A 26,289-nucleotide genomic window follows, 5' to 3' on the forward strand; every position below is an offset into this window, starting at 1 on the left:
AATAATATAGAGTTTACTACCAACTAAATATTCTAGTAAATCATCACCTCTCCTGTTGCAGTCAGAACTGCCCCATGTGATGGGATGAGCATTAGCGTCACAGCCAATGATTAAAATGTCCCCTCTCTTTTCACATTGATTGACCAAATTGATCACCTCAATTGTCGGGAGAGAGTCCGCTTCGTGGGCAAAGTATGCAGAGGCAGCCGTGATAGTCAACTTGGCATGCCCAGTGGCCAGGACTAGCTTCACGGCCGCCGTGTCCAGGGACGTGTACAGCGGTAGAGAGATACAACAAAGATCCTTCCGAACCAGAATACACGCCCTAGGTCTAGCAGCAGTATGGTCATAAAATAGTGACCCCGCCGCGTCAAGACCGAGGATTTTGCCATGACAAATCCACGGTTCTTGTATGAGGGCCAGATCAAGACCCTCTATAGCAAACCTCCTGCAGAGTACCGCAGAGGCCGCCTTACTATGGTGCAGATTGATTTGAATTGCACGTAGCGTCCCCATGGTCCTTAAGAGGGGTTCAGATGGGACCTAGCTACACCTCATCGGTCCCGAGAGGGCTAGTGGCACCTCCCTCCCCCCGACAGGCAAGCTCCCAGTCCCAAGATCCTCCCCCTCATCAGGACCACTAGAACGCACATCGGCTGGATCCCGAAGGGTCCCATCCGATTCTTCCAGTAGGGTAGACTCATCCATGGAAGAACGAGCTTCCGAATGAGCCACCCCTCCTCCTCTGTGCCTCGAGCGACACCAGCGAGCTCCACAGCGAGATCCCCCATCTCGCTAGTCCCACCCCTTGCCGTAGAAGGGCTGCAGTGGTTTTTGGTGGTTTCCGTGTGCTGTAGGAGTTTGAAGGAACTCTTGTCCACTCCAGTGAAGTCCACGAAACCAGCATTCTTAATGGCGTCCAGCGAGGAGCCATCGATGGACAGTACCCAGTACCGCACTGTCCTGTCCACGTATGTCCGAATGCATTTCCAATATTCGGTTGCAAAACCATCGTTAATGGCCTTTAGGCGCCGGAACAGCACCGCCGGCTCTTTAGTGATCTGGTCCCTGGTGCGGAACATTACCTTAAACGGCTTAGAGAGTTCGCTAGCTCTCGTTACTGAGAGCACCGCATCCCCTACCACCGAGTAGGCTATGTTCTCCATCAGCCATTGACCAGTGAACGTATCCTCACAGGAGTATACCAGGGCCCCGGCCGTCAGGTTTAAATAAGCAAGGCGCGGTAGACGGCTCCCCAAAGGTATCCCATCCAGCGCCCCTAGAATCGCCTTCGGGATTGGGCCCACGTCTTCCTCCGTGATGACCGCCTTCGGATAGCCTTTTTTAACAATGGCCATCTTTTCTGCGCTGGCGGCGTCACTATAGGACTTAGCCTTTTTCGCCGCCGCCTGCTAGGTACTGGGTGAGGGAGTCGAGTCCTCCGTTCTAGGCCTCTTCAATTGGGTGTCACGCGCCTTCGCACCCCCAGCGGGGGTGGAGACCGTTCCAGACCCCGATTTGGCCTTTTCTTAAGCAATCTGTCGTTTAAGACGACGTCGCACGGTACGTTTCGAGGCCTTACCAGTCACACGCACCGATAAATCGGCACGAGTATCGCTGGATACAGGCCCTAGCGATCCGGTGGCAGGCAAAATGGGTGCTGGCGATCCGTTGGCAGGCAAAATGAGTGCTGGCGATCAGGTGGCAGGCAAAATGGGTGCTGGCGATCCGGTGGCAGGCAAAATGGGTGCTGGCGATCCGGTGGCAGGCAAAATGGGTGCTGGCGATACGGTGGCAGGCAAAATGGGTGCTGACGATCCGGTGGCAGGCAAAATGGGTGCTGGCGATCCGGTGGCAGGCAAATGGGTGCTGACGATCCGGTGGCAGGCAAAATGGGTGCTGTCGATCCGGTGGCAGTCGATGAAGATGTTGGCGATCCGGTGGCAGGCGAAATGGGTGTTGGCGATCCGGTGGCAGGCGAAATGGGTGTTGGCGATCCGGTGGCAGGCGAAATTGGTGTTGGCGATCCGGTGGCAGGCAAAATGGGGGCTGTCAATCCGGTGACGACGAAAAAGATGTTGGCAATGTGGTGGCCGGCGAAATAGGTGCTGGCGATCCGGTGGCAGGCGTAGTGGGTGCTGGCTAGCCACTGGCAGGCGAAACGGGTGTTGGCGATGCGATACGGTGGCGGGCTAAGAAGATGTTGGCGATCCGGTGGCAGGCGAAATGGGTGTTGGTGATCCGGTGGCAGGCAAAATGGGTGCTGACGATCCGGTGGCAGGCAAAATGGGTGCTGACGATCCGGTGGCAGGCAAAATGGGTGCTGACGATCCGGTGGCAGGCGAAATGGGTGCTGGCGATCCGTTGGCAGGCAAAATGAGTGCTGGCGATCAGGTGGCAGGCAAAATGGGTGCTGACGATCCGGTGGCAGGCGAAATGGGTGCTGGCGATCCGTTGGCAGGCAAAATGGGTGCTGGCGATCCGGTGGCAGGCAAAATGGGTGCTGGCGATCCGGTGGCAGACAAAATGGGTGCTGGCGATCCGGTGGCAGGCAAAATGGGTGCTGGCGATCCGGTGGCAGGCAAATGGGTGCTGACGATCCGGTGGCAGGCAAAATGGGTGCTGGTGATCCGGTGGCAGGCAAATGGGTGCTGACGATCCGGTGGCAGGCAAAATGGGTGCTGACGATCCGGTGGCAGTCGATGAAGATGTTGGCGATCCGGTGGCAGGCAAAATGGGTGTTGGCGATCCGGTGGCAGGCGAAATTGGTGTTGGCGATCTGGTGGCAGGCAAAATGGGGGCTGTCATTCCGGTGACGACGAAAAAGATGTTGGCAATGCGGTGGCCGGCGAAATAGGTGCTGGCGATCCGGTGGCAGGCGTAGTGGGTGCTGGCTGGCCACTGGCAGGCGAAACGGGTGTTGGCGATGCAATACGGTGGCGGGCTAAGAAGATGTTGGCGATCCGGTGGCAGGCGAAATGGGTGTTGGTGATCCGGTGGCAGGCGAAATGGGTGTTGGTGATCCGGTGGCAGGCGAAATGGGTGTTGGTGATCCGGTGGCAGGCGAAATGGGTGTTGGTGATCCGGTGGCAGGCAAAATGTGTGTTGGTGATCCGGTGGCAGGCGAAATGGGGGCTGTCGATCCGCGACCTTTCTTCTCTTTCGAAAAGGGTGGTCAAGATGTTAACCTTCCCCTTCCTTTTAATTCTGTTCAAATATAAAAACGGTTTTACCCCCCATTTCGGACCATTAGTTCGAAGCTGAAACCCAAAAGACAACGTCTTAAATTTAAAAGTCCTAGCACCCTAGAAATAAATGAGCAAAATCCCCGATTGGTAAGCGAAGATGTTTTTTTCTTTACCAATTTTTAATAAATAGTATCAATTAATATTAGAAATAATAAGATTCCCTTTGACGAGATATATTTATTTTCGGTTTATTGAGAATTTTCGCATTGCAATTGCGTTTGGCGCGTACTCCCTAAAAATTTACATTTATTTACTTGACGCATTGCTATCTTCTAATCCGCTTTTTATTTCGTCAACGGGATCTAGTCGTAGTTATCTTTCTAGGGCATTTTTATTTAAACTCTTGTAATTTGAAGCTGGGATGATGGGGGTTTGGTTATGTTTAGTTATTTGCAAGGTGTCGATACGCCCATTTCTCCCAAGATGGATTCAACGCCAGCGCACTCGCCTTCTCCCGTGCCTTTGCCTCCTTCATACATTTTCAGAGCCTGGCACGTATTTTTGTCCTCGGGTTCATCGAATCCCCCTTCACCGCCAGCGCCATCGCCTTCGCCTCCTCCATTCGTATTTAGACCCTGGCACGTATTTCAGGCCCAAAATCTCGAAACTTTAAATTGCAACGCTGCCGTGTAGGTGTTATTTTCTTAGCACTTAACCTTTTATCTTAACTTACCCTAAATATCCGACGTGTTTTGTTAGGATTAAAGCGGGATTCGACATTTTACTTGGACAGAAGAGGGCTTATTTTAATGATGAGTTCTACTTTAACGAACTGCTGAATCAATTAACCATAATAGTTGATCAGCACACGGTCACTGTTTTCGAGCCAAAGTGAGAAATTATTTCTAGAGGGCCGAAAACAAACGTGGTTAAATGGCAGGTCAGCGGTACCATAGTGAGAAAATAATGTGGTAGTTAACCGATTGGTGATCGTAGATCGTTGCTGAACGGGCGGTGGCAAAATTCGTGAACTTTTCGATCACTCCCCCCGCTTGGTAGTACAACGTCTCTCGCGTCGCGATCATTTTTATATCAGGACTAGCAAGAAGAAGTAAGTAAGCTTCTAGTTTTCTTTCCCTACGATTTTTAATTCAAAATTTAGAAACAAATTATATAATTTTATGTCGAGAATATCCTATTTTACTGTTTTACACTCATAGTTTACATATCGAATTTCAAATCGATTAAAACGTTTTTTTGAAAATATAAATCTGAAGCCTTGGTTAATGAGCCCTACGATTTTAAATTCAAAATTTAATAACAAATTATAAAATCTTATGTGGACAATATCCTATGTTACTGTTATTCTCCCCCTCATAGTTTATATATCATACCAGGTTTAGCATTCCAGCTTTTTTAACCTCGTCTGAAGAGGGTATTAGGAAAATATTTTTTAAGAAACTAAAGTTGGTTTCAGTTCAAAATGGACCGATATTTCACCGTCACTGGTGCAAATTGCACCATAAATTTGAATGTGAACGAAAGGGGACGCGGGCCGAGAAGGGGGCCTGGGCCCAGTAGGGGCCGCGGGTCCGGAAGGGGCCGTGAGGCCGGCTGTCTTACCCGGGGCAACGGATACGACCAAAATCGTGGCCATAGCGGCGGCATCTGCAAAAGACGCCGGTGCAACAACTGCAACCGCTACTGTCACTTTGAACGCCAGTGCTGGGATCGACGTGGTATAGTACTTTATTCGTTGCTTAAGGCAGAAGTTTATATGTTCCATAAGTATGACGCTACCTATACTTCGTAATGCTATAGACTTACTGAGAGAAATTTCGAGAACGACCACACTCGGTTTTGTAGTCCATCTTCCCATTTAGTCTGTACTTAGCCTTTGACATCGCCTCACCACGTGTCGCTTTACGAGAATCTATGACGTTTCACCTACTACGTAACTTAATGACAAGCTCTCTTTAACCAGTGACAAACGTATGGAGCATATCCCATGAACTTTTAAATTTTCAAATGCTAAACGTACTCTAATATTTCATTATTAATAACAGGCCCACGGAGCCAACTAGCAGTGGGACCGCAGGCGGCGGTGGAGGCCACGGAGCCGCAGGTCGTGGTGGAGGTCGCGGGGCCGCAGGTGCCGGAGGAGGCCGCCGAAGAGGAGATGCTCCTCCATCAATTGGAGGAGGAAATGGATACGTAAGTTACTTAAACAACAGTTTCTACCAGAGGGATTCTCTCAACATTTTATGACTAGTATTAGCTGGGCATAAAAGTTATTAAATTAATCCAAAATAATTCTTAAAAGTATTGTTGGGCACTAAAAGATAAGGTCGGTATCGGGAATTTGGTTTAAGTTGCATAGATTATTTTGATTACATTTAAACAATATAAATAAAAAATTGATACGTAGCCATTTCATTCTCCCTTTAACAACCTTTTAAGAATTATTCACTGAATTTTCAAACAGAAGTGTGCATAATTGTTTGATAATTCAGCTTTAGACTATGGCAATCTTTAATAAAATCCTGATTTTCCTGCAGGGTGGATATCCAAGAGTGATTTTTTTTCTCAGTGATAATTATTTATTTTTCTTTCTTTTCATTATAATTTTGTAAATCAATAAAAGAACTGGTAATTGACAAAACAAAGGAATAATTAATACACTTATTTACATTTTACACCTTATCATATTCGAAATTAATGAAATAGAAGTTTATATCCAGTGAGAAGCATTCTTTGGCATCTATTATCCCTTGGTACTGACCAAAATCTAGAGGAAAAAGGGTTTTAAAGTCAAGTAAATAAAATTAATTACTTCAACGTTAAGTTGATGAAGGAAAATATGTTAACGAATGATGAAGCACTCTATGCTGGCTTCAATTTGAGTAAATAAATCAATGGTCGGCCCTATTTAATCTGATAAACAAATGCCAACATGGAAACGTTGCAAAATGGCTGCGGTAACTTAAACACAATCTGGAAAATATCTTAACGAATGATGATGTCCCCTTGTTTGGCTTTAATTTCAAGAATTAAAGAATTAAATTAAATACCGACAGTATTCACAACAATTTAGGTGCATTAGCACACACCAACGTGAATATAGCAAAAATGACCCCCTGTGTATTCAAATTGCCAAAGTTGTTTAACGTTGTCAATTCTGCGCACATGTAAACATGGTCGTCAAACTGTTTTAATGAACACTTTGGTTACTCATCGACAATGCTTTAGTATTATCGCCACTATCCTTGAGTTTCAAAGACTCAAATCGGGTAGTAATGGAAATTATGGAATTATTATGACTTTTTTTTTGCTTCAAACTATAAGCATAACACGGAGCAGCCGATCGACCGAAAAAGTAGTGACGTCTTCTTGCAATAGAGTATAGAGACGAGCTTGGAGGAGTACGCTAGAATTTAGTCTAAAACACCAGTGACCATATAGCTGATTGACCAGTGACCTTTTCGATCGAATAATAATACAGGGGGGAAAATTCCTTAAATGGAATGCATCCAGTTCCCAAAATGCGTCTATGCTAACAGATTGCTTGCATCCCGTGGGAACCTACATTATATTAGCCACGGAAAAAAGATGCCTCAAAAAAACTGAACTGAACTACATACGAAGCTTGAATCTTAACGAGACTAACACGTGGAAGATTTAGCTGCGCCCAATTATTTCTTGAAGTGACGATTTCTGTTTCAGGATCCGTCAATTTTTCGAGACTGTTTGGGTACCTTTTCTTGATTTTCGCATTGTTTTTAAGCGGCATTTTCGGTTAGTTTGGGCTTGACGCTTTTTTAAAAGCGGACTAGGCTATACCTTGCTGGTTATTAGCAAATTTCATTAGGTAAACACGATTTTATATGTTTCATTATGTGTGACGTGTTCTATATTTTTAAGTGCCTTCCTGGCACTTACTGATATCTTTTGGTTCAAAAGAGAGAGACCTGTTATGGCTCAAAGAGAGACCTGTTGTGGCAGAAAGAGAGACCTGTTGTGGCTGAAAGAGAGACCTATTGTGGCTGAAAGAGAGACGTTTTGTGGCTCAAAGAGAGACCTAATTGCCTCTTAGAGAGAGTTTAGATAATTTAGAATGGTTTCTCGACAACGTTGAAAGAAGGAGCAAGAACGCTTAAGATTTAGAAACCAAAGGGCTCTAAAAGCCCAAGTTGTGAAAACATCACAAGCAACCAAATTATCTTGTAAACGGTATTATTCCAAAAAAAGCATCGCTCACAAAGTAAAAACTCGACGTACAGAGTCAAGCGTAATGCAAAAAATCCCCTTAAAAAGTTTACTTTAATAGAGGTATTTTTAAAACCAAAAACCAAAAAATGAGTGCTTAAAGTTTTAAGCGCTTTTTAGTTACGCGACTAACTGAACGATTGATGTCGTCCAAAACTTTAGCTAATGCATGTGGCAAACAAAGTTCCAAATTTACATCGCACAAACTCCAATGCCAATTGCTATGTGGAAAAATTTTTCATTTGAAAAGGCAGATATACTCAGCTTGCCATGCAAAGCGCGCTATCCTTATTGAACAATTCAAAAGCTTTGCCGTGAAATTCCAAGAAATTGGATTGGTAAATAGTCACAATTTTGTCGAAATCATTGGCGGAAAAAGGCTTCACACCAGTCTTACCGAAGCGTTTTATCGAGAGACTTCGTACTTTCCTTTGGGGAATCATGGCAAAATAAGGAAAAACGATGACAGTAAAACGCGATATGGAAAAATATTTCAATTTGACGAAAATGGAACTTTCAAAATGGAACTTTCAAAATGGTTTTAAGAGAAAAGTGCCATAGTGTGGAACAAAGTAATGAATGGGTTGATGAAAATGGCAACTTCCTCGACATAAATGGACCAGACGGTGCCTTTGTCATTGAACGTTGCTTACAAGTGAATCAATTGGGCGTTGTCACAAATATTTTCAACGAAGTAGAAGACGTTTCCAAAGAGAAACGTCCAAAGGCGAACATCGTCATTAACGAATCTGGATTAATTGAAACGAAGGGAAAATGTTCGTATTGGGAATGCAGCGACATTTGCAAAGTAAGAGAACGTGCCATTTTTGACGTCATAGCTTTCATCAACATGGCAGCAAATGCGAGCGAGAGCGCTTTAAGTAACCTTTTTGGATCTGATTTTGATGTTTGCTCCTTTAAAAATAGATTTTACAAAAAAAACTAATGTAGCGTTGCCGTCGGATTATTCAGATTTGGAGGTTAAACTCTTCCCGTATCTTAGGCATTTTGCATATTGCTCCGAGAGCGAGGGTTGCCACAGTTACTTGAGAGCCTTCAGAGAATTGGCTCCGCATTTCTCGGGGATTAGGAATATTATGACAAAATTTACTCTGTTAGAGCGTTGCAAAACGCTTTATTGAAGTTGACCGTCGAGAGTGATCATGGAGATTATGAATCTCTCAGGAAAATTATAACAGAATTGAGAAAATTGTTGCTACCCGTGGCTTAAAAATTTCGAATGCTGATAACGAGGCGACGAAAGGCACCGAAAGCCATGTAAGGCCTAGGCTCGATGAGAGTGAAATCTTGGCTTTATACACTAAACAATTTGCTAGAGCTGAGAGAGATACAAATGAATTTCACGACACTCCTTACGATTGTTGCGCTAGATTATTAAGAAAATCTGATTGAAGGTCCGTAGAAAAACTGGCAAACACCTCAGTTCTTGAAAACCCTGCTTATCTCATTTTAAGAGCTGTATTGCTGTTGAAACATCCAAACTTTAAAGAAATGGACATGGTCTTATGTCCTTACTGTTCTAAAGAATTGGGGAAAGGAAAAGTTCCAAATAGGTGTTTCCTTAATGGTTTGGGAGTTGACTTTCCTCCAGTGGAAATCGCTGGATTGAACATGTTTGAAAAAGCTCTAATCCAACTTGTGAAGTCATTTCACACTGTCGTCCGGCTAGGAACCAAATCGAACTCCAACATTCACTTTGGTGCGGTGAAAGCTTGGAAAGGTAAAATCATATACCTCCCAATTCCAGTTCAAAAAAATATCAACATGATACCGACGTCATTGCCTAAAAAATCACGAATTGCACATATTTATTAATGGCCTCCCCACCTGCGACAGAAAAATTTGGCAAAAAATAGTGCGTCTAGAAGCCTTGAAAAAAAAAGCCATCACTGTACTGAAAAATATTAATCCCTTTTTCAAACTCATCGATGCCACTCAGATCAATGAGGATTATATTTGCAGCACCGAAGGGATTGTCGATGAGCGTGAGAATTTATCAACCCCAGATGAATTGCTTAGAAGAAATGATACCCTCGCCTTAGCGAACGACAGTCATGATGCAGTGGTTTCAAGCGAGAACGCTTCGGCCATAGATAATCAGCAGGCGGAAACAAATAAAAACGCTTTTAATAACTGCGTTGGCGCTGTAGTTGATGGGTCTAATCTCTCACGAGACGACGCCTACAGAATTGTAACGCAACCAGAAGCATTGTTAAGAAAGCCTTCAAAAGATGAAGTTGAAGATCTTTACGATCACAATACAATCCATCCGGTGAATGTTCAACCCCCGAAGGATTTGTTAGCTTCTTTCCAAATGAAGCGTGTTGAAGCCGAACCAGCTAGCTATTGGGACCAAAATCTAGAGTATATGACCTTTGTGCACTTGTTTTCAAAGGTTCGCTTCGGTAAAAGCGACGTAAGACCTTTTGGGAAAATAACAGAAACTGACTACCGCCTTTCTCGTCTCTTGAACGAAAATGCAATGTTTAGGCGAGATTATTCGTATCTGTTCCATTTGTACCAAGAATGCGCGATGAAAGCGATAAACAGTAGTATTAATTTTGTTTTGCGCGTCAAAAAAAATATCAATGTATCAGTCGAGAACTTGATGAATCAAGTCGAATCACTCAATAAAGAGCTCGAAAGCAATTTGGCGACTTTCATGGGCCACATACGAGGAAGAAAGGATTAATAATATAAGTTTCAAAAACGTGTTCTAGCTATGGTTAGAGAGTATGGACCCCCAACATTTATTTGTTTTTTCTTGAAAATTGTACTGTTTGATATTGAAACTCATTTCTACAAAATCTATCAATTTAATTTTTAATATAAATTCCTACAGGATTTTAGGGGTATACGAGTAATTTTTGGTAGGGTTTACGGATTACTTTGAGGGGGCTAAGTTTGAGTTTTGGGGGTCTATAACACCCCAATTAAGGCCTAGCGACGCCATTGCAAGATTGGTCCATTAACAGTTGGTCATCGATTTGACCACTGAAAGTTTCTTTATATCTTTCAGGAGATCTATATTTGATCCCAGATTTTTTTTTAGATCTCTTAGTTTTACTATCGATGCCATGGTGGCAGGTGACACAAGATAAAGCTGACGCAAAGTGATGTATCTCTTGTAGTAAATGAAGATGATGTAGAATATGATGATTGTGGAGACATACGAGATTAGCAGAATCCCCCAGTATAGCTTACAGTCCTTAATTCTCCAAATTGTCAGCCTTGGAAATCGTTGCGGGTCATCTAGGTTCCGCTCTGCATAAAAAAGGCATAAAAAAATATTGGCAAGCACATAGCAGAGAGTACAAAACAAATTCTGTACAGCAGTTTTATTGTCTGAAGCAGAATAAAGCGATCGAGCCCAATCATGCTCAACAGCTGAGTATCTCTGACTACAATAAGCTTATAAAGCCACGAGACTACCCCAGGATTGCTTTCGTAGCACGGATGTAGTGGCTTATTCTTGATATTTGTATAGTAAACCCAAGGTGATTTTTTCCTGAACACAAAAAAAAAAGAATTATCATCGCAAGAAAGCCACTAATCTGAATGATAAAGTTTGATTTTATGTGAGCATCAGCATGATCGAGTGTTTCAACACCTGTTTCAGTTATAAGGGCATTTGCTTTATCTTTGTCTAGTGTCAGAACTGGGAGATTTGATTTTTTTGAATCCATAATAGGGGTGCGATCAATCAATTTATAATTTCTATCTGTGTCTTTAAAGTGGGCCCATCGGAAATTACAAGGGCTTTTTGAGTATGTGCAGTAGCTATCAAAATTCGTATTTTCATAGTTGATCACATCATTAAAAGATTTTGAGATCTTAAGCAAATATGACATTAATTATTCCTCATAGTATAAAGCGGATTAAGTTCCTATTTGGGAGAGCGGTGCTGGTTTTTAGTGAACACGAAACCGACTGAAAAATCTCGTGTTGTTTTGTTGATTTTTTGTTTTGGTTATTTTCTTAAAGTTTTAAGTTTAATAATTCTCAGCTAATTCTGAGGTTACGTTTTAATTTTCTATTGTTCCTTAGCTAAATCTAAGGTTACTTTTATTTATTGAAGACAAGTTTGTTTTTTAAGTTTAAAGTTCTATTTTTACCATGACAAGTTTTAGTACTTCTCTCCAGAGAAGCTAAAATGCGAGTGCCTTATCGAAGGCAATTTTCTTTACATGAAAACTCTTGTGACCAATGAAAAAGGTCTATTTTTTAAAAAGGGGTTTTTATATACAATGCCCATCGTCAGTATTTTCTTTACAATTTTACCGAACGGGTTTTTGAGTGACGCATGGGTTTATTTTTTCTTTAGAGACCAAAGTTTATTTTTGGGCTTATTTAGGGTAGGGTCGGGCGAGGCGAATCTTTTCAAAAGAGGAGGTATGTTTAACTGATTCTCCTCGCTCGACCTTTGACCTGTTTTAATCTCTCTTTTTTCCCTTTTCACTGTATTTTTTATTTAAAGGGTTAAACAAGTTGAGTAAGCCCAACTTGCTAATTTTAAATTTATCCGTTTTGACAGTAATTATTCCTCATAGTAAAACCTTGGACCATGTATATTAATTAATCACTTAATGTTAAATATGGTGAAAATGTGATATTTTACAAACTAAAAGTTAACTTCCTAAAAAATAATGTTCTGAAATAAAAGTAAATTTCTTTACAAAATACTTGCAACTTGTTTTGTCTCTTAAATCTGAGATTTAGTGCAACCTCCGATTTACAATGTACAATTTAAAAATAGTGAATATGCCATAGAACAGAAAATTAATCTAAATTAAAATATTTGGTGCTTAAAAATAACCCAAACCTCGTCCTAATAAGACAAATTGGAAGAAATGGCATGGGAACATTTGCAACCTTTTAAAAAATTGCCCGGAATTCATTGATCAAAACCCCTCATGTGTCATACTTAAGACTTTAGTATGTAGCTCATTTTATTCATATAACGAATATTAAACAATTTGTCAGCTTCAGGACATGAGATAATCTGTTTCATACATCTTTATTGCACATTCTTAAAAATTTAGTTTTATTAGCAGCATATCGTAGGCACTACTGAGCTAATCCGAAATAAAATTTCTGGAAACAAGTGTAAACTATTGTCTATTTTAGTTTAAATTATAAGAATAAACTATTTCCATTTGCTTCTTACTTCTAGAAATTCCGATAAAAAATTTATCCCTTCAAATGCTTTTCAAGCCAAATATTATAGTTGTTATAACTAAAGGACGTCTTGCAGGAAAGAAGGCTGTTGTAATTAAGAAACGAGAAATATGTTACTTTTATCAAAAAGATAAATATAGCACATGTTTTAGCAACAAGATACAAGACAGACATTGGAATAACCGAACTTGATACTAATCCACATGGAAAATTTCATCGCTTTGCAAAGGACTCAATAGGCCTTATTATAAATTGCGAGGTCTCCTGGGAAAAATTTCTTTTATATAAGATTTGAGCGTCATCAAACGGTAGGAAAATTAAAAATAGTCACGTGTTTCCAAAATTCCTGTTGTTTGGTTTATCGGCTACCGCGTACACTCTTTTAGTTTAGATTTGCGTCATGTTTTAGTACTAGTTTATACCAGGGAGACTGTTTACACATATAAAAACCATATTATTCTCATTTTTCGGTTGGAAATTTCATAAATATATACTAAGCCTTGGTTAGCTTGTACTGTTATCTGAGACTGTAAGAGGGAAAGTTAGGTTTAGGACTTAACTATCTTATATTTTATTAATATTTTAAAAATTTATATCAAGTATAAAATGGTTGGAGTTCGGTGTTGTGTGCCCGGCTGTAAGTCAACATCAGTTCGAAATCCAAGCGTTAGCTTTAGTCCGTTTCCCAAGGATGAAATACTTCAGAAAAAGTGGACCGAGATAATAGAAAAAAATACTTTGGAACATGTTAAAACTATTGAAAAAGGACCGTCGTTATTTTCAAGTAGAAAACCTATTGGTTTAAAGCATCAAAGAGTTTGTGGGCATCATTTTAATAATAAATGTGGCCGCAGGCAGTATTTTGATAAATTCCCAAAGCATTTCATGAATTCTGAATTATCTAATGAATTTGGAGTAGTAGAAGTAACTATTTCTAATGACTTGATTACGAATGATAAGCAGCCAGAGCCTGTCGAAGAAAACCATTTAAATAGCAAGAGTGGTAAGTGACGCTTACCCTTTTAAAATCTTAACTACTTGATTAGTTTAATTTTTATGTATTTTTAAGATCATAACTACTCTCTTGACCTAGAAATGTCACTAGCTCAAACTATAAAAAGACTCCAAGAAAATGAACTTCTTATTGAAAATCTACGCAACGAAAATGAAAAACTAAAATCATTGAACAAAGTGCTGCTTGAGGAAAATGTGAAATTTAAAAGTATTTTACAAAACTGCAAAGAAGTCAGAGTTAATAGTTCAGCTTATAAAAACAACATTAATCTTTTAGAACAGAAGTTAAAAGAGAAATAAAGATTTTCCTTAAAGAAAGTATCTGATTCTCCCGCAATGTTACAGTTCTACACTGGATGCAGTGGTACAGAGGTCTTTGAAGATTTGTATGCCCTAGTTGAACCTGCTTTAAAAGACTTAAAATTGTATAACGGAGCCAAGGGCTATAAAAGGAAATTTGAAAGGGGTCAAGGTAAAAGTATCGGACGCCCGATGCAAATAGACTTCAAAGATCAACTTTTCCTAGTGCTATGTAGGCTAAGGGTTGGACTTCTCGAAGAGGATTTAGCTTATCGTTTTCACATTGCACAAAGTACTGTGTCAAATATTTGTACAACTTGGATAGACTTGTTAGAGAAACGCTTAACTCAGTTTCATATATGGCCATCGCGACAAGCTATTGATAGATTCATGCCAGACGAGTTTAAACCCAAATTTCCTACCGTTCGCATTGTTTTGGATGCATCTGAACTGTTCATCCAAAAACCCAATGATTTCATAACACAAAGCGATTGTTGGTCTTCGTACAAAACCCACAATACGGCTAAAGGTCTCATAGGTGTAACTCCGAATGGTTTCATAAGCTTTGTGTCTGACTTAGTGCCAGGTCAAATGTCAGATGTTGAACTAACCCAAGATTCGGGAGTCGTGAAACTTTTTGAAGCTGGAGATTCAGTTATGGCCGATCGGGGTTTCCTGATAGCAGATTTGCTCAAAGCCAAAGGTGTAAAATTAAACATGCCTCCCTTTTGTTTTGATATGTCCTTATTCTTAGTCTATTAACATAATGAGACGTATAAACTAGAATAACTGTTTAATATAATATTTAAATCCTATGAAAAACATTAACATGTACAAAAATGGGCCAAGCCTCGCTTCGTGCCCTCTCCGCCGTAAAACGTTCTGAGATCCCATGTAGAGCCAAGTCTGCCTTTTGTTCTCATTCAATCGCCAATTGAACAATTATGTTATAAATTAAGTCCTTTTCCTAATTAATAACCAATATTCTTTGACTCTATCATTATTATACATCTTTGTTCGGATCAAAAATATCGTGACTTGGCAATCGCAGATAAGTAATATTAAAAGGAAGTCGAGGGGATATTCACTAAATCGTTGCCGATTTTAAAATAATCGAGGGGATATTCACTAAATCGTTTATGGTCGAGGGGATATGTACAAGTTTATAAGGTGAGTTATGCATAACCCTATTTACAAGTTTATAAGGCGAGTTTTGCATAACCTTATGTACACCTGCGCTTGCCAAGTCACGATATTTTTGATCCGAACAAAGATGTATAATAATGATAGAGTCAAAGAATATTGGTTATTAATTAGGAAAAGGACTTAATTTATAACATAATTGTTCAATTGGCGATTGAATGAGAACAAAAGGCAGACTTGGCTCTACATGGGATCTCAGAACGTTTTACGGCGGAGAGGGCACGAAGCGAGGCTTGGCCCATTTTTGTACATGTTAATGTTTTTCATAGGATCTCACTTCTTTTTGTAGACCCTCTCGTTATACTTCGGTAGTTATATTAAAACAAGACCCTCTCGTGGTACATCGTTTGCCAATATAATCGCTAAAGTTTGTCCATATTTACGTTGAATTACCCCTTTCGACCCGCAGAGAATATGCAATAAAGATTGTACGCGATATCCTAATAAAAGAATGTAGCATCAGTTACGACACATTTCTTTTAAACTACTACTCCTATTAGCTTTAATATATATTTAACTTTCGGTTAACTTTAAACCATTACGTCCTTTCATCTAGAACACACAATATTTCTGTTGAAAAGACGGCAGCGCCATCTAGTTTTAAAATAAAGAACTAAAGAACAATTTTATAAAAATTTCGGGATGTTTTAATTTTTCTGTGCTTTATAAAATAAATGGAAACTAAATCCTGAATTTTAAGTTTCTATCTCCTCTAGAAGTACCTTAGAATTTTGATGATCGGTGAGTGAGTGAGTGAGTGACAAAATAAGGTAAATTTCACCTGCGATATTTCGAAAAGTATATAGGGTAGGAACTTGAAATTTGGAAACTATAGCTACGATTGACAGTCCTCACGGCAAGCAAAATTTCAGACTTTTACCTGTACCCATCACGAAGTTACAGTGGGCTTAAAAGTGCCACGAGTTGCTTCGAGAAAAGGATGTCAGTGCTCGACTTGGCTGGGAGCACTGCCGTGCTCCCAGATGTTAGGGTTACAGAGGAGACATTTGAGTTCGTTATACTTAGTTGTCCTGTCACTACAAGTCTGACTCAGCTAGTTTCTTAGTACAAAAGTATTGATATATCAAGAGACAAGAATGATACTCTATGGTCTGGTTCAGTTCAGTTCAGATATTAGATATTCTAACATCCCGTTGTTTTTTAGAGTTAGGAACAAGTTAATATTTATACACTAGTAAAATCATTAAGTTTGGACGGACGTTTCACAACGCGACCGGATCTAGTACGCTGAGGAGTAGTTTGCCGTGAAGGAGATTGTAGGGAGGTATTTTCTTGTGAGGTAGGTTGTTGTGAGTCACTGGCGGCTGTGACATCAGGGGATGCATCTGTGGCTAGTGTCGGGCTACTGGTGAGAAGAGTAGGACGTGACTCAGTTTGCGACTCTTGTGGGAGAGTGTGGTCAAGCCGTTCTAACGATGTTTCGGTGGTCGGAGAGGAGAGAGCCCTGTGGCTTGGATCCGAGACTGGAAAGGGGCCGCGGAAGACTCTATTGGCTGGACGTAGTGCTATTCTATTTCGGCGGTATAGGGTTCCTTGTACATTAACAATATACGAACGTGACGAGATCTTTGTATCTACTACGCCCATGCGCCAAGTGGAATGTTTTTCTTGTGGTTGTACTTTCACCCACACCGGCTCAGTGGCGGATAGGTCGCATAAAGGTTTAGCGTGTAGGTCGTACGTTTCTTTGGTTTTGACGCGTTTGTCAGTTAGTTTTGATTTGACCTGTTTGACCACGTTAGGCCGAAGTTGTTTAGGCGGTATTGGTAATAATGAACGCGTACGGCGTGCCATAAGACGTTGTGAAGGACTGGTGTTGACGGAATACGTTGGGGTATTGCGCCAGTCCAGGAGAGCAAGGTATAAGTCTTCTTTGGTGGTTTGTAATTTGGTAAGCATTGTTTTCGCGATCTTGACGGCAGATTCCGCTTTGCCATTACTTTGAGAATGGTACGGCGAGGACGTTCTATGCGTAAAACCCCAGAGGTCCGAAAATTCACGGAATTCCAAACTGTTAAATGGGGGACCATTGTCGGTTATAACAATCTCTGGGATCCCGTAACGAGCGAAATGTTTTTTGCAGGCAAGAATAACCGCGGCGGCTGTCGTAGTGTGTAGTTCTTCGATTTCCCAGAAATCAGAATAGAAGTCGACTAACACGAGATACTTGTGTTTGTTCGCATCAATGGTAAAAAGATCCATTGAGATCTTCTGCCACGGTAAGTCTGGTAAAGGGACGGTCATGAGTGGTTCCCGCTGTTGAGAGCTAGTGTACTTGTTGCAAATAAGACACGTGGCGACTGTGTCCGTGACGTCTTTAGTAATCCCTGGCCAGTAAACGGAATCGCGGGCCTTGCGCAAGCAGGCTTGAATACCCACATGACTGAATGTAGAGTCGTCAATACTTCACTTCGCAAAGCGGTAGGGATTATGACACGGTTGCCTTTGTACAGGAAACCCTTATCGTACGTTAATTCGTCGCGGTAAGTCCAAAACGGGCGAATGGCTACAGGCGCGCGCGTAATCTTGTCGGGCCAACCCGATAGTATGGCGGTCCGAAGGGTGACGCAAACGTTATCCGTTCGGGTGGACTCGCGAATGCGGTTAAGTAGAGGCAGTTTAATTCGAAGATAATCGCCATGGTCGATACTCTGGAGCAATGTAGTTGTGTAGATGGTATGGTCGTGATATGGGTCGAGGTCTGGTAGAGGGACGTCGCTTGAGATCCGTGAGAGACAATCTGCTATGTACATCTGTGAGCCCTTTTTATACTGCACGTGGAGAGTGTAATACTGCAGTTTTAACATCATGCATTGAAGGCGTTTTGGGGCTGTCATGAGAGGTTTCTTCCAGATGGTTTCCAATGGTTTGTGATCGGTTTCAACAGTAATATTGTCTCGACCGCCCAGATACTGGTGGAAACGGGTACAGCCAAACACGATCGCCAGGCACTCCTTCTCAATTTGAGCATAACGGCGCTCGGTCATGGTTAAGGCGCGAGACGCGAAAGCAACTGGTTGGCCCTCTTGGAGAAGGGTAGCGCCAAGACCGACGTCACTTGCATCACACTGTAGGACGACCGGAAGCCGAACATCATAGTAGCGCAAAACCGGAACGCAAGTGACCAGTTTGCGAATGTTATCGAAGGCTTGTTGCTGGTCGGTGGTCCAAGTCCAAGGGACATCGTGATGGACGAGTCGTCGTAAAGGTTCGAGATAGTGAGACAAGCGAGGGAGAAATTTCGCCAGATAGGTAGTAAACCCAATAAAACTTTGTAACTGTTGGACAGTCTGCGGAGCAGTCATATGAAGTACAGCGTGTATTTTCTTGGGGTCCGGGGAGACACCCGAAGATGAAAGAATGTGACCAATGTATGGTACTGCTGTGAGACGAAGACGCATTTTATTGATGTTGATTTTCATATTCATTGCTCTGGCACGTTCCAACACGGCTACCAGTTTTTGATCATGGTCAGTTATAGCAGCCTCTATAGTTTCGCCACAACCAAAAATAATAGTATCGTCCGCTATTATTGCCACACCGTCTAGCCCTTCGAGAGCTTCGGCTTGGCGGCGTTGATATTCCTCCGGAGCGGATGAAATACCAAAAGGCATTCTTAGCGAACGATAGCGGCCAAATGGGGTCCAGAACGTCGTCAACAGGCTACTTTCCTGATCTAGTTTCACCTGCCAGAACCCATCTTTGGCATCAAGTACAGTAAAGACTTTAGCATTCTTTACTTGCGGAAGTATATCCTCTATAGTGGGAAGCGGATATTTGGCTATTTGTAAAGCCCGATTGAGATCTTTGGGATCTAAACAAATCCGTAATTCTTGCGGAGTAATGGGTAGTGGACTGTTAGTAGGTGGCTTGTCAGCCTTGAGACGTTTACGGACAAGAACCATGCTGGATATCCATTTTGTAGGTTCGTTCACCTTGGTCAGAACGCCCATCGTTTCAAGTTCATCGAGTTTCAGTTTCAAAGGTTCTCTTAATGCTACTGGCACATTCCGAGGGCGATGTTGTACAGGCTCAACATCCTTATCTACCACCAAGTGGTATTCGCCTGGTAAACAACCTAATCCTTCGAAGACATCTTTATAGTCTGCCAACAGCTTTTGTTTAGTGAGTGGACTTGGAAGAGGTGTTGTAGCTGGAGTGACCGAGTGTATATCGGTACTTGGTACATGTATGGTCATCAGACCAAGTTCAACGCATGTGGTACCAGAGAGAAGTGATGGTTTAGTGCCAGGTACAACAAGGAAATCTATGTCATAACCTTTGTTGTTGTAAAGACAGTGTAAAGTAGCGACACCTGGCGACGTTATCGTAGACCCATCATAACAACTGAGGACAGTTGTAACTTGCCGGAAAGTTTTGCTATTTGAAGGTAGTGCGTCGTAATCGGTTTCTCTAATGCAGTTACAAGTGGAACCATTGTCCAATTGGCAACGCAAGTCTGTAACAGCATTGTCACCCAGTATTTGTAGAGTTTCAAACCATTGTTTGCCACGCGCAGAAGGTGTTGTTTTCTGGTTTGTAGTTTCGAGAGCATATATTTCTGCGTCTTCCTCCCAATCCGTTCAGTCGAATCGGTTTCTAGCTGTAGCAACAGAAGCGGGTTCAACTTGATGAGATGGCTGAGGCTTCTTGTGTTTAGTATTGTTACGGGGAAAGTTGCTTGCTTTAGCAGATTTACTCTGGCGACAGACGCTAGAAAAGTGGTTGGCAGCGCCACAATTATTACAAGTTTTGCCATGTGCTGGGCACTTTAATCGATCACGCAAGTGCATTGTACCGCAGAAGTTGCAAGGGCGAGAGAGCATTGTCGAATTGTGTTGAGTTGTAGAAGGCCCTTTAGTTGAAGGAGGGAATTTCTTCTGTTTGTCTAGTCGATGTATCAGTACATTTGTAGCGTCAGGTGCACGAAATTGACGGTCAGCCAGTTCATTCGCGCGACAAATATCAATGGCGGAGGCGAGTGTGAGATTACGCTCCTTACTTAATTGTGCGCGAGTGCGAGGGTTTTTGTTACCAACGACTATGCGATCCCGTATGAGTTCATCTTGAAAGGTTGTGTAAGCACACGAGTCGGAGAGACGGCGTAATTTGTTAACGTACTGATCTATAGATTCAGTCTGTTCTTGGTTAGTTGAGTTAAATATCATACGATCATATATGACATGCGTTAAAGGTTCGAAGTAAAGTTCGATAGCATCCAAGATATCAGTAACATTGGCTTGTTGGGCAGCAGTTAGAGGTAAGTTTTGATAGATTTTAAAGCAATCCTCCCCCATAATAGAAAGAAGCGTAGCAACACGGATGGGAGCACCATTAGTATCAAGTCCAGTGGCAATTTCATAGTTCACCCATTGAGCACGAAAGAATTTCCATTTCGCCGAATCATCGCCATCAGAAAGCGAGACGGGAGTTGGCGGCGGAATCGAGGAAGCCATGGAAACACGAAGACAGCGCGAGCAAAGGCTTAATCGAGGAGAACAACTAAACTACTTCTGACACCATGTTTTGATATGTCCTTATTCTTAGTCTATTAACATAATGAGACGTATAAACTAGAATAACTGTTTAATATAATATTTAAATGTTAGGGTTACAGAGGAGACATTTGAGTTCGTTATACTTAGTTGTCCTGTCACTACAAGTCTGACTCAGCTAGTTTCTTAGTACAAAAGTATTGATATATCAAGAGACAAGAATGATACTCTATGGTCTGGTTCAGTTCAGTTCAGATATTAGATATTCTAACACCTTTCTAAACAACAAAGCCCAACTCTCTGAGGAGGAAGAATCTTATACCTGGGAGATAGCGAGTGTTTGAATCCATGTAGAACGAGTCATTCGAGGAGTCAAGGAATATAACATACTAAGAACAATTTTTCCTGGAAAATTTGTACTTATTTAGTAAACTTTTGCAATGAAGCGTTGTTAAACAGAAAAATAGAGTAGTTATCATCTGAAATTCTTTAGTTAAAATTTAATTTTCAGAAATAAAAATTTACTGTTTTTATATTTTTAAAAATATCACAAGACCTTTTAATATGAAAATTGCATTTTTAAATGACAAAAATGTTTTTTTAACATCACATTAGCTTTTGTAGGAATGAGATACCATGATAAATATAAAATTTTAACAATTTTTCAACAATTTTATCTTTAAAGAACCTCTCATCAAATTTAATACGTTGGCAAAATGGCTTTTCGTCTATACAATCTACTAGTAAATCACACCGCTTAAGTCCTGTAAACCCAAGCTGACTTTGTATTTGATAATGAAAGTTATGGTTCGGGTCTAAGAAAATTTCTCCGTTTTCATCTTCCTTTAAAAACTTGCTCGTTGGTTCTTTCTTCTGTATAGCTTCTTCGATGCTTATTAACTGTTCCTTACATTTTGCCAATGTCTTGATTTCTAAAAGGCTATAGCCTACGTTTTCTTGTAGCACCAACCTGTCAGGGGATGCTCCCAACATTGGTAACGAAGGATTAATGCATAAACCAACTGCGAAGGTTTTCACTCCTGGACGCAATAATTCATACTTTTCTGTAGCAATGTTTTCGTTTTTCAACCCCTTTCGCACATATTTATTTTTAGACAGATCAGCTCCGTTAAAAATTGTTTTTAGAAAATAGTCATTGACTTCTTTCTGCCGTTTGCAAATTAAACCAAACTTCGATGCAGTGATTCTGAATTTGCGCTCACTCTTCCATAGGAGGCAATTTGAATGGTCTCTAGTTTCTACCTCTAGATTTATTGCACAATCTAAAGTCAATTTCAAGGTATCTGGTGTTTTCAGAATAGATATACGAAGCAGTTCTTTCATTTCGTCTTCTATATCTACGGGTGCAATCGGAAGTGAAGTACGAGCATTCATAACTACATTTATTGCCAATTCGGTTGTAATATTAGTTTCGGGGTCAGCTAATGTTTTTGGATATGGTGTAAAATTGTTTTCCTCTTGAATAAGGCAAAACAATTCGCGGCGTTTACCAGCTTTCAATCGTTCAGTGAGTGACTTAATCCTAGCAGACATATTCTTGACATCTTCGCCAGTTCCTATGTCATCCAAAGCACTGTAGTTTTGCTGGTTCTGTTGCCTTTCTTGCAGAACTTTGCTAGCTTTGCCAGGTGTATGCTTCACAAAATCCAATTCAGTAAAAGATCTTCTTGAGAGTTTCCTATTTTGAGAAGAGACACCCCAAGCTCTAGTCTTTTCAGTGCAAGGCAAGTCGTCAGGAATAAAGGTTTTATCTGATCTAATACAGTCCAAAATGAACCATTATACGGAACCCACATGTCTACACACACCACCACAACCTGCTTTACAAGCACACCAGGCTACGTTAACTTGTCCACTAACATTCAGCTTTTTTGCCACATTATACTTGGATGATATCGTAAATGAAGCTTCAACTTTAGCTTTTATAAATATGTTAAAGCCATCTGAAACTTTTTCTCTTGGGTTTATAAATACTTCATTCACTTTATGTGCTTTAAACATCCGATAGCCGAGTGTTAAGTGTTTTTTAGCTAAAGAATCACAATGATGCTTGGTAATGACAGTTTCATTAAACGTTTTTGGTACAAATTTTAACTGTTTTGTCCAGTTCCCTTTTGGTACACTAAATTTCTTATTTACAGCTTTAGCTTTGCTCTTTACTTTTTTAGATCCAGACGTAAGAATAAGAATTCTATTAAAATGTGAGCAATAACTATAAGAAAAGAAGGTATCAAATTCAATTGTAAACTTACTCCATTTCCAGTTTTCAACTTTTCATAGTTTTTAACCTAGGCTTAAGTGAAGATGGCCCCTGCGAACTAGGAAGTTGGCTTTCATGTACAACCGATTTATGACGTATTTCCTGGCACGGCTAACTTTTCGAGCATCTAAGTTGACCGTGTTCCTGGAAACTTTCATCAAGTTCGACAAGACCAAAATTTTTTGTAATAGGGCCTATTGATAAACCTCAGACATATCGTTTGTTTTTTCGGCCTTAGTCCAAACCATGACGTTTTTTTATAATGTAATATGTTATTAAAAGAAAGAATCTATACAGTTCTGTTTGTCATTATTACCCTTGAAAAGTTATCTCCAACGTTCAGTCAGCGGAGGTTTCATCACTAAGGTGTAAAATTTACCTCGACTGGTTATTAACATGTCCCAGCTCTCACAGATAATAATGTAGTGATTAATTGATCTACCAGAAAGATTAATAATTTATTAGTTTATAATTTATTTGAACCTACCGAAAGTATTCGTAATGTCTGGCTTTTATCCCAAATAACCGAAGTTGACGTTGCATATAACATCAATATAACGCTATTTCGACCGAGGCTTAGCGAGATTGCTTAATAACTGGTAATGTTTGTGCTCTAGTAATGTTTAAAGACATTTCTTTATGAAAATAATAAAAAATCAGACCTAATAAGCCTCCAGTTTAATTTCAAATCCCAATTTTTGGTTTTAACCGAGACCTCAAACGCCATGTTTTTTCCTGCTTAATAGCCCTCTAACGGCGTGAATCACGACAAAAACGCCGTAAGTCCACCATACAAATAAGGGATAAATTGCGTCTCTCTAACAGTGGTAAAACGCCGTAACTCCAATACCCTAAACAACGTAAGTGTGTGTTCATAATGATAAAAATAAATAATTTAACTTAATTAATCTTAATGAAACTAATGTAAAGCACATACATTAACTGTTATTTTTCATTTCAAACGTAATGGATGAACAGTTTTCTTCATATGCCTACCCAGAAAAAGTCACCTTTCAAAGGAGCAAACACAATACGAATAAAGTTTATGCCAATCAGAAAACCACCCTTATACATTAGAGGCAGTATCAAGTCTTATCTAAGAGAGCTACCGCTTTCTAAGAATGTTGTAACAATGTTATGCGCGGTAACGTGAAACTATCAGATGGCCAGAAGAAACACAGTCAAATGTTACTAAAGCTATCTTAACAAAACACCGTAGTAAAAAGCTACTAGTTCAAAAAAATTCCTCTCTCCCGTTGTTGGTAGCGCATTTTTTATCACTCGTTAGTAGCGCCACAAGAGCAGCTAAAAGTAGAGCAATCTAAAATGGGTTGGAACGCATTATTTAGTCACATCATTCAGATTCCTTTATACTCAAATATGTTAGTTTTCCGATAGTGGAAGCTTATATACGAATAATTTTCGATAACTTTATCTTACGATAGATAAGCTTACACCATAACCACCGCTTTTGGTCTTGTTCTTTAACCTTTCGAGACTCATTTTTCGCCGCTTTTTGGCCTAGTACTCTCAATCATGTTACATGTCTATGGGATTTTAACATTATCGAGTTCCAACGTGTTCCACCACAGTTCAACAACTTTTCGGCTCGTTGGACTCGAAGAACTTCCCGCTCCAGTTTATAGCGGGGGCAGGAAGGGTCCGTGGCGAGATGGTTGCCGCGGCAGTTGGAGCAAAAGTGACGAGTGCTGGCGGTGCATGCATGGTCGTCAAGTTTAGATTTGCCACAAGTCTCACACCGGGGCGTACAATGGCATTGGGGCGCTGTGTGACCGTAGCGAAAGCACGATTGGCATTGGCGAGGTTCGGCAGTATAGGGTCGAACCGGGAAGCTGACAAAGCCTAGAAAAACGCGGGGAGGTACGACGGTCGTGCTAAATTCAAGAAAAAAACGTGGGGCCCTGCTTAATGCGGCGGGCTGCGTCGAGGGACGGCGTGCGACCTTGGAGGTTGGCGAGCACCTCCGCATCAGAGAGATCTTCGTCGAGACCGCGAATGATAACCCTGGAGGTTGGTAGTAGTCTGGTCTTGGACGCGTTTAGCTTGAAAACGGAGGGTCCCATGAGATGTAGCCGCCAGGAGGACATCCGCCCGAGCTGCGTCGGTGGGAGTGATAAGTAAGTTGCCACTTGCCATTTTCTTAATATCACTGACGTCGCCAGTGAGCGACTGTACCAGGGTATTGAGGGAAATGAGCTTCGTAGAGGAGAAAGCGTCCGGCGTAGCAGGGTTCGGAACAAGAAGGGCGGGGACAAGTCGGGCGGGCTGAGGCTCCGGTCCGTCCGCTGCGGAGGCCGGCAGCGGCTGAGACCGAGGCCCGGTACGGAACTTCGCACGCTTTCGCTTTTGCGAGAGCGGCCCGGGTAAAGTTGAAGGATCGCGAGAATCGCGTTGAGGGAGAGAGCCGGCTCCCGAAAGGAAATCGTCCAAATGTTCCGACATCGCAGGAACAAACTGAAGCACGGCAAAACAGCGAAAGAAGCGGGGAGCAGAAAAAACGCGACCGAACACATCGAAGGCTGAAGAGCGAAAAAAAAATGGATGTTTTGTGTGTCTGTCTGACTGACTGTCTTTCCGAGTCCGTGTTCGTAGTTCGCAAATGGGAGGATAGTTCATCGCAATTTCCGGATCGCGTTCGATAACTTACATTTAAAAACCTTTTCTTGTATTGTATTGTTGAAGGGGGTGACGCGTCGCCGCGTCGAGCACCGATACCAAGGGTATATTGTGCGCCCCGAGCTAGTTAGACTGCGAAGAGTCCTGTCGCCTCGATGAATCGGAGAATCCGATTGGCCGAGACAGTAGAGAACTGGTGAGGTTCCATAGTATGCATGTCAAAATGCTCAAACCTCATGGCCGCGAGGTAGTCGCAGCTGCAGAGGATATGGGAGGAGGTTTCTTCTACCTCCCGGCAGAACCTACAGAGTGGGTCATCAACGATGCCCAACAAGTGCAGGTGTCTATTCAGCCGGCAGTGTCCTGTGAGGAGACTGGTGACCAGCCTAATTTTGATTTTGGTGAGGGCAAGCAGTTCCTTTGCCCTAGTGATAGAAGGACCCGGGACAAACTCCTTGGCTTGTCTCTGCCCATCCATGTCAAGCCAGAGCTGCAGTTGAAGTGCAGACATCCGGCAGTGAATCCTATGACGAATGATGCCATGGGGGATGGGAACCGCAGGCTCAGGTCCGAAGAACTTCGCCTCAGCCCCCCTTTTGGCATACATATCAGCCCTTTCATTGCCCAGGTATCCGCAGTGTCCTGGCACCCACAGCAATTGAACCTTGTTGCGGGCAGCCAGAGA

At 41.6% G+C, this 26,289-nt stretch overlaps 2 protein-coding genes across 2 annotated transcripts in view; one reads left to right on the forward strand and one right to left on the reverse strand.

Moving 5' to 3' along the window:
• Positions 1 to 20,952, reverse strand: part of LOC149680966 (uncharacterized) — a 205,378-nt gene extending 184,426 nt beyond the window's left edge. The window contains exon 1 of the mRNA XM_089834445.1: positions 19,556 to 20,952. Within this exon, the coding sequence (XP_089690571.1) occupies positions 19,775 to 20,647 (873 nt within the window). The 5' untranslated portion in view covers positions 20,648 to 20,952 and the 3' untranslated portion in view covers positions 19,556 to 19,774. The remainder of the gene's footprint in view (positions 1 to 19,555) is intronic.
• LOC149680969 (uncharacterized) lies at positions 14,004 to 14,729 on the forward strand. Its single transcript, XM_089834476.1, has one exon. It carries the CDS (start codon positions 14,004 to 14,006, stop codon positions 14,727 to 14,729), a length of 726 nt encoding a protein of 241 aa, XP_089690602.1.
• Positions 20,953 to 26,289: the final 5,337 nt, after the last annotated feature.

The sequence above is a fragment of the Phalangium opilio genome, unplaced genomic scaffold (genome assembly GCF_054372755.1).
Source record: "Phalangium opilio isolate 3A_F unplaced genomic scaffold, DU_Popi_V2 ptg000039l_1, whole genome shotgun sequence".
Classification (NCBI taxonomy): Eukaryota; Metazoa; Arthropoda; class Arachnida; order Opiliones; family Phalangiidae; genus Phalangium; species Phalangium opilio.

Bases quoted from the DNA above. Each gene is read 5' to 3' on its own strand.
- LOC149680969 (XM_089834476.1), top strand. From the start codon at position 14,004: ATGTTACAGTTCTACACTGGATGCAGTGGTACAGAGGTCTTTGAAGAT.